At 38.4% G+C, this 9,601-nt stretch overlaps 1 protein-coding gene across 3 annotated transcripts in view; it reads right to left on the bottom strand.

Annotated features, from left to right (window-relative positions):
* PTPRT (protein tyrosine phosphatase receptor type T) overlaps positions 1 to 9,395 on the bottom strand; it is a gene marked incomplete at its 3' end in the record, with an annotated part of 341,057 nt that extends 331,662 nt beyond the window's left edge. For all 3 annotated transcript variants that reach the window (XM_082007343.1, XM_082007341.1, XM_082007342.1), the window contains exon 1: positions 8,704 to 9,395. In XM_082007343.1, the coding sequence (XP_081863469.1) occupies positions 8,704 to 8,854 (151 nt within the window). In that variant the 5' untranslated portion in view covers positions 8,855 to 9,395. The remainder of the gene's footprint in view (positions 1 to 8,703) is intronic.
* Between the last annotated feature and the right edge of the window lie 206 nt (positions 9,396 to 9,601).

Genomic DNA, 9,601 nt, shown 5'->3' on the forward strand with positions numbered 1-9,601 from the left:
TACTTTCAATGCCTATTTAATGCCTCAGTTGCTTTCTTTGATCAGTTCCAAGGCATAATTTTGCCTACAATTTCCTCAGCATTTCCTTTCATAAATCCTTATTCTGTCAGCATTTGTCTGTTCATTCATAACCTTCTCCTTCCTCTTTTCAAATCTGTCCTGTCTTTAGACATCTGCCCCACGCAGATTCCTCAGGTCACTCTTCTCTTGGAACTTTTCCTGTTCGTTTTTCCATCTCTAGCTTGCTAACCAACCTTCCAGGGTAAAGAAAAAATACCCAATGGAGAGGAGGTCCTGTGACAAATGACTTAAATTCTCACTAGCCCTGCAATATTCCCTAATCCTGTCAATTCCTTCAACACAGTGGAATCTACCTATTGCTTCTGAAACATTTGTTCCTACTTTAGTCACTGCTTTTCCTCTGTTCCTTAATATCCACTAGCTTCACATTTATCATTGTTACTATCCCATCTTCACCAGAAAGACCTTCCCCATTCCACTTTCCACCCATGCACCTTGATTACTCCTGCTCTTCCTTAAGCATGCTTCTCTTCTTGCTCTGAATTTTGTAGTATGAGTGAAGAGGTATTAAGTTACCTATCTGACCCTTACTAGAGAATGAATTTCCACTGAAATAAGTATTTAAAGCAAAAAATCTTAGCCAAAGCTTGTTTTGTATGCCAGCCTTATTTCAATAGAACCATATTTATTTCAACTGAATTTAAACTCTATTTCATCTACTTGGAAGAAACCTCTCCTCCTTCTATCCCTGAAGCTTTTAGAGTTTTTATTGAGAAATATTTTTCCATTGGTGTGGCTATACAATTCTCTAACTTGTCTCCCAAACAAAAAACCAGTTTTAACACACTTGGCACCTGGACAGCATGTCCTAATAGAGCTCAACATAGTAGGTTACAAAAAAAGCAGACTGTGTGCTAAGATGCTGAAAGGCATTAGTTCCTGCTAGAGCCAACAGGTGCTGAGAAAAATTAATATGCTTCAGCACTGAAACCGTGGAGGAAAAACACATACAACAATGGCTTTCTTGTCCTTCCTCCTAGTGTGATGCTGAATGATGTCATGGCAGTGCTTTCCAAGTGTCATGGTCTCACCAATGGTGATAATGGAAAGGTCCCGACATTCACAAACAGCTCTGTTTCTGACAGCTTTCACAGCAAAGGATCAGAAATAGACTGACAACAGTTCAAATGTACTGTGTAACACATCAAGGTGCAGTAACTACATGTATTCCCTACAGAGAGCAATCCCTACAGGGCCATTAAAAGGCCTTCCTAAAAGTCATTCTTTTGGATTCCTTTGATAATATTTCTTTATACCATATATGTGCAGAGAAGATTACACATACTTGCTAAGCTTGATTTCTGTACCAAAGTACCATCTACATCTAAGTGGAAGGATGCTTCTGCTGACCTCTCTCAATGGCACATAAGGAGAAATTCTCTCTCATGTTTACAATATGACATACAAAATGAAAAAATATTAAACACACATGTAATTCCCCTCCAGCAGAAGGCCTCTAGAGGGATAAATGTTCTTAATTAAATCAACCCCTCTTGCATCTTACATCATGGAAGAGCTAACTACTTAGCTTTTAAGTGTGATATTCTTAACGTACAAGTCTGCAATTTCACACGTACTTAGGTCCAATGGTCCCTCGTTATTTCTATTCCATCCAAAATCAGTATGCCTAACCACAAAATAAAAGGTTCTACTTGGTGTTAGAACACAAGACAGAAAGCTTATATTTGGTAAGAATCACTCTTAAGACTAATTGCTTGAAGCTGTTACCTTTCTGAAATCAGTTCTGTGCAAATGAAGCAATTGGTCACAATCTTCATTGCTGGCTTTCTGTGCCTAAAAGCAACAAAATTGTATACTAATGCAGGGATGATTTGGTTCTTGACAACCCAGACCTGATATGAGATAGTAAAATATATAGGTGACAATACTCTGAGGGACAGCTAAATCCTAATGCGGGGCTTTGAGCAGCTATTACAGAGTCAGTTATAGTAACAGCTTTTGGGTGCCTTATGGGTAGAGTAAAATAGAGCAATTAAAGGCCATAGAGCAGAAGTTCCCTCTAGTTGCTTGCAAGGTTACATTCCTGCCAAAGCTGTATTCATAAGTAGACCAAAATAGTACACTTCCCTGATAGTCTAAACATTCTCACACACCCTCACTAAAATAAATACAAGAAACTAAGCAACCAACCCCCAAAACTCAGGTTTGTGTAAAAGAGGGATGAAATCCTGGAAGTGGGGGAGAAGTATTTACAACTGCAACTATAAAAAGAACCCCAAAACACAGACATGAAGCTGCATAGTAAAACAGCAAAATAAAAATGCACTGGGGAAAGCTTTCAGAGACCCCTTTTCTGCTCAGACATTAAAAGCTGAGAAATTACTTTGAGTTCATTACCTATCTCCAGAGTAACATACATACTTGTACAGAAATGAAAGAATAAGGAGAAACATATTTGAGTCATTCTTAGTAATTTCCCCTGCAAAAAAATACTTTTTGGAGAAAAACGATATACAGACAGCTGAGCCAAATTTCTTTCTCCCTCTCAGACAAAATTGGATCGTGATTCATCATATACTCAGTTGAATTTTAATTTATTCCTTTAACAAGTTTGTGTATTTTCTTATAAGCAAGAATTAATACACTCAGACACAAGAAAACATTAATTTTATTGTATTGCCTTTCCAATTTACAAATATTGAGTCTAACTCCTGTTGGCATTCATTCTAGCCTGAAGAAAAAAAGACAAGTGTGTGACCTATGCATAGAAGTTTTCCGTTCTTTGTAGAGATTAACACTAAATTTACATCAGTAATGTCCTAAACAAAATTAAAGGATCCTGTCCATCTTCAGTGGGGGCATAGATGGACAGTCATCACCTTCCTCAAGGAAAGCCGTTTCGCAATTATTCATTCACTCTGTAACTCCATGATGCCACTCAACAAAAAGAGGAAGGTAACACAGGAAAGCGTTTAGTCTGTTAGACTAACATAAAACTTCACTCAGTTCAGTGGAGTCCAAGTAGAATTTAGCCATCTGGTATTCACGTACGCATCATATCTATGATGTTTGCCCGCTAAATGAGTAGTTCACGAAGCAACACTAAAGATAACCCTTCTGTTCTTTCAGTGAGGAGCTCAGAGAGCCCTCCAGTTACTAGAACAAAACAACACACCCAATTAGATGTGGGAAGAGTCCCCATCCCTTATCTCTGCTGCAAGAGAGAAGGAGGAAATTCTGCTACAAATTCTCAGTGAGGTGGTGCGATGCATTCATGGGAAGTGATGAGTTGCACATGCTAAACAGCTCGAGCTGTGTTCACTTCATTGAGCCATGCAATGCAGACTCACACAGGGAAGCACTCTGAACCCATTTGTGCCTTAACCTTGCCAACGAGTAACTCAAAACGTCCACCATTAAGAGAAATCGGCACAGATTTCTCCTCCCCCAAGTTCACGAGGGAAGAGTATAGAGTAAATGCTGACCACATTTCTGAAAGGGGAACCAGACCTGTCAGTGCTGCAGCTGCCATAAACACTAATGCTGCAGCTAGCGGCTATGTGGTATTAATTTGCCAAAATCTCCTCTGAAGCACCATAAGACAGTTTGAATCCTTTAACTCGATGGTAAACAAAGGAAGCACAAAGACACTATGTGTGCACTTCTGAGCCACTGCTGCAACACTAGTTGTCTACTACCTGATAAGCTTTATAGAAATACACACAAAATTCATAAAACTATGTGTCAGTAGCATTTTCCACAACTACTTTGCATCTTCTAAACTGTGAGTTAGACATCGCAAGCAATTTTGCTCTTAGGAGGATAAAAACACATATATTTCCCCCCAAAAAACACCTTTGGTAGAGAACAGGTCCTGTTTCTCTTTGCTGAAAATTTGTGGACTCTGGAACAAGCAAGCAAAGTGAGGCAATTTGCACTAACATACAAGTACTGTAACTCTAATTCTATATTTATAAAATACTGTAATTTGTTCCAAACATTTTGCTCATCCCTAAATTCATAATATCTAAGCTTCTGTTCCCTAGACAAACAGGTTGTCTACTTCAAAAGCAATTCAGCGAGAAACAGTAGTGATATGGAGCATGCATATAGGTACATCTATGTATATATATGCACACATACACTAAGTGGCAATTTATGTACATGAAGGGACACGAGCAGTCAGGCAAATGGGGACAGACCTTCAGGCTCTGCGTGCTGACTGCTTATCTGCTAACTTGGAACAGGGAAGCTTCAGAAAAGCAAACTTGAGATTACCAGTAAATCTAACACCAAGGAGCACTGCTATAGAAAGGCACATAGCACAAAGGCTTTGTATTCAGAAGCGAATAGTATTTAATAGAATTAAAATAATTACTTCAGTCTAGTCAGCCCTGGTTAAGTCTCCACTGGAGTTAATTAGCAAATTATGGTAAAATACTTCGAACATGCAAATGTTAAATACTTTCATTATTAATATTCTTGCAACTGCTGCAAGAGCAGGCAGGTCCAGGGTCCTCGAAACACTGCAGTGTTGTAACATGAAAAATAAAAGCCGGCACTTTTGTCTGGCTAGTTTAAACACAACACATCTCCGTGTTGTACTAACGAAGTATCTGTCTCAAACACACAGAAAAGCTCAGGCTCTACTTTACCACCAAGGAAATAACTTCTGCGATCCAACACAAACTAAAGGGCCATGCCCATCTCGTATCATCTAATACCAGCACATAAAGACTGAATATTTACAGAAAAAGGGGAATGAAAACTGCAAGGTGGAAGTAAAGAGGAGAAGGAGAAATCTACTTGCTGTACTTTGAACTGCTGTAACAGAATTAAAGTCTTGGGCCCCTCCAGCACTGTCATGCAGAATATCGAATCTCTGCTTGGTAACACAGCTTTAGGCAAATAGCCAAAAAAGATAAGAAAGCAAAGATTGAAGGCATAGGGTAGAGGAAAGGAAATGAGACACTGAATTAAGAAAGGTTAAAAGGACTGGGTCATGTTTAGTCCTGCAAAACAAAGACTTAACTGCATGCAACTACATAAAAGAGATTATAAAAGACAGCAACAACTGATTATTCTCCCTAGTCAAAGATGGAACAAAAAAATGAGATGAAGCCATAAAAAGGAAAATGAAAAACTGAAAACCTTTATAACTCAAAGAGTGGAACAAGCAGCCCAAAGGCTGTAGAATACTCATCACTGAGGGTATTCAGGCTTAAGTAAACACCCATCTGCTAAAGAAATTTTGTTATGATCACTCCTGCTGTTATGCAAGGAGGGGGAATGAGAGTCCCACCACAGTCTGGGGATCAGATACCTACAATTCATTTCTTTCACGTTTTTATAACATTTATTCAGAACAACAAACATCTGGTTCTTAATCCCCCAATTAACACTGTTTCCAACCCTAAGGAATTAATCATAGAATACACAGAAAACAGTTTATTTGCTAGCAATGGAGTAAAACAAATTGCCTACAAACTTCTGCATTGCTAATGGAGCAGTTTAATGGATTTTTTTTTTTTTGGACATTTTAATTCAAAAAATAAAGAATAGAAAATTATCCCTGGGCAGTGTGTCAGCAGAGAATTACACAGCACTACAGACTCAGGCTCTCATTCACAGTACTGACCTCCTTTGAAGAGCACTCCGAGATCTAACGATGAAAAGTACTTTTTAAACTGCTAGATATTATGATTAGTATTCAGAAGGACAGAATTCTGTGGCTTGGTTGAATTCAAAGGGACCTGTTGGTATTTATGAAAGCCGAGATGTTTTACAAAAGAAAATAGCTCTGACAGCAACATCGATGTAGGTTGGCTACCAGGGTGCTGCTTTTTGCCAATGTCTCCCATCAGTGCACTGCACATACTTAGTATCCTTGAACGAACATAATGCCTGCTCACTTTTTTTTTTTAAACATTTTCACAATATAGTATTTCAATTTATTTCCAGCTACAAAGATAAGGTAGTATCTAAAATATCATCCTGATAAAGAACATTCGCGTTACTTCTTGTGTTCTCAGAACCCTGTGCACTCTTGTTGCCACTCTTGGTGCTAGGGAGCTTTCCTGGCTGTGACTGGCCACCAAAAGATGCTCATTCCACAAGCACCTCTTTGTTACCACCTCTTATGGCCTGCAGCTCAGTGGATTTACACCCTGCTGCTTTCAGCTGCTGTGGAGAAATTAACCAGAATGGGAAGTCAATCACCAAATGTTCTAGTACTCCGGTTTTAAAGATGTCTCTGCTTGTAGGAGTGGAACATGCTGTTCATCAGTTATTCACCTAGCTTTGCCACTAGATGAGTTTTAAGTAAACATCTTTTATTCTTACAGAACCAATTTTCAACGAGTAACTAATACAAACAACACACATTACAATTCTATCCAGCCATACAGACTCTCAATAACAGCTTTAACATCTCTGATAGCTTCAGGCAGTCTAATTGACCACTATAATTTACTTCAAGGTTAGCATGATTTGGACAGCTCTTGAGAACATGTTTTTGTTACTAGAGCCTTCTGTCCACATTTGCTGTGGTTGATTTCTTTTACCTACTGGTTTCACCTATTGTCCTGTGCAAATAGTCCCAAGACATCAGTTAGTAACATGAGGAACTGAGCCATTTCCTCTTATGCTCCTTAAAATCCCTTTAGAGAGTATTTTTTTATCAGCACATTCCAAGTTGATGGCTACTTTACCTTTGCATCTTTCTGCAATAAAGTTTTCTGTATTTGTGATTTGATGTCTAACCTTTACTACCTTTGCAGCTGCATTAACACCTTTACGTACTTATTAGTACTACTGGATATCATGGAACTATGTATTAAGGGGGAAAATACACATCTATCTGTATTTATTTAGTTTAAGAAGAAATAACTCTGAAAGGCTTGGTTTTGGTTTGTTGTTGTTGGTTTTTTACCATGCCATTCCAGACTGTTTTTTGTCTGTTGGTTCCTCTACAGTTCTAGTGTACTTCAGATGACAATACACCTTCATATGAAGCCAGGAAGATAGGTTTACCGTAACATTTGAAGTTGACAAAGTATTGAACTCAGCCACTCCAAGCCATGTAAACTGTTCCATTTATTCCTTGCTTTCTAAATAGCATCAAAACTGTGTATGTTGCTACTCCCTCAGATCGCTCCAGGATCAGTTAATTCAAAGGTCTGTCATGTCTCTCTAGTTAGGTCTCTACCAGAGACGTGGAATAAGAGCCAACAGGGTAGAAGCTGAAGAACCATAACGATAAAATTGCCATCATTAAAAAAGCAACAACATCCAGAATGATGAAATACATACTTGCAGACAAGACCAGAAAACTGGAATTTTCACAATTAACTTATTTGGGGATATCACAGTCAAGTCAGGTGGTAGTAAGTGTTACACATTTTGAAAGATAGATCCTGTACCAAACAATTTCCAAGCTAAGCTGTAATAAAAAACACCCCAACAACATAACCAACCTTTGGTGATGGAGAAACTGCAGCTAGGCTGGTATCTTAGGTGCTTTTTTTCTATTGACAGCTATCAGACAGGGATGAAGACTGGGCTGTCTATCAATGGCTATAGCAGGGAGCTATTGTTGTATCAGCTCTACGTGGTATCCTTAACAGGCAACTAGCAATTATTAGTCTCTTACCCCCATAATTACAGGCATAAGAATACTTCTTGAACAACATTATATTCCAGTTCTGCTCAGAATTCAATGCACTGATCAAATACTTCTTCCTCAGGACTGAAATCAAAGTTTTAACTGGCTGGTCAGTTCTGCTTGCCATTGTGTCCACTGCTTTAACAGGCTCGCGCTGCTATTTTAGGTGGCAAGGATCACAGATAAACTATGATTTTTAGAAAACTTTAGTGTGCTTTCTTAAAAGCTTTTTCAATGCAAACAAAGCATTCCACCACACTTTTATTAAGGCCAGAGAAGCTATTCCCATATACAACATAAAATCAATTTCCGATGAGACGAACTATTGGAAATTACCATTACTATGGGCTAACAGTTTCAGAGATTATTCCAAGTATCATGTGGAAGACTATGCTATTACCAGATGTTCTCAATATACATTAGCAAATCAGATATTCTGGTAAATCCCTCTGTTGGAAATGTTTTTCTTGCATATGAAAATTTCACTGCCTGAAATCCCAGCCTAATGAAACACCAGCTACTACAGTTAATTCTTTAGGAATTTTCTTGTCTTTCTCAGAATTAGAAGAAAAAACAGTCAGTTAAGAGTTAAATGGTAACTGGAAGGTCCAATATTACAGAACTTTACTTTTTCTGGACTCTTAAACATGCATCTACCCAGTTAAGACAGCTCTCCGATCCCGCAACATGCAAAAAGCTGGCCAAACTTTGGAATGTTACACGTGAAACATTTCCACTCTGTTAAACACAGAAATAAAACAGGAGTAAGAGGTGTAAAATGATTTAGCAAGGACATCAAATGCTAAATGTTGTAAAAAGCCATCTCACACTTATGAATTCTGTTGTCAGATTATTTCTAATAGAAAAGTAATCATCTTATCACAGAATAGAATCCTACACCATTGTTGTGGGTACCCAGACCCACGACACACCTATATAGGACTAATATCTGATTTTCTCAAAGAAGAATACCTCCCCCCAGTGCTGAGGCTTCTTACCAGTTGGGACAGCAGGATCCATTGTTGGTTTTTCCCAGGTATTGATCTGCTCCCAGGTAAATCCATTGGTTCCCAAGGCCACGCTATAACCACAATTACTGTAGTGCTCGTCAAATGAACAACCACCTACAAACAAGAAAAATGAATACATTCCTGTATTAATTATTTAAATCTCTTTATAGAAGTTTATGTCCTTTAGTATTTTGTACCCAGGCATACACAGGGGGGAAAAAAATAAAAATAAAATTAATTTCATGCATATTAGATTTCAGGCAGCAGACAAGTTACCCAAAAAGTATTTTTTAACTTTCCAACTTTCGTATTTTTTGGAAGCTTTTGTTCTCATCCCTCCATGTTACTGTTTCTTAGATAAGTTCCCTTCATTTCAACCTATTGTCTTTACATTTTAAGGGAGAATTGCACATGCTGAGCACGTGCAAGAATATTTGCATGAGTGCCAGTGACCGATACTTAATTAAATAAACCTCCAAGTCAGATAGTTAAAAAAAAAAAAGAAGAGGAAGGAACACAAATGGTAAACAAGCACAGCATCACTGTTCCTTCAGTGAAACCTACTTTTCACGTTTAAGCCTTGAATTACACAAGGTTGGTTATACCCAGACAGCGTAACCTCCCTTTTAACCATCCCTCACACACACCAACATGAAGCTCTGTGTGGCACAGGACCATTCCTCAAGGTCCTTCCAGTCAATACTTTTGAGTGCAACCCTTTAGTTTCTCGACAGCAAGAGAATAACAAGAAGTGGATGGCAACTAGCATTCACAGCTTCCAGACTGTTGACTAAGTGATCTTTCCTACTGCAATTCCCAAAACACTTGGAAGTAGTTAACTGTCATAAATAAACTGGCAGCTGCCTGAACACTTATGAATCAAGGG

The sequence above is a fragment of the Phaethon aethereus genome, assembly GCF_964289735.1.
Source record: "Phaethon aethereus genome assembly, chromosome: 16".
In the NCBI taxonomy this organism is placed as follows: domain Eukaryota; kingdom Metazoa; phylum Chordata; class Aves; order Phaethontiformes; family Phaethontidae; genus Phaethon; species Phaethon aethereus.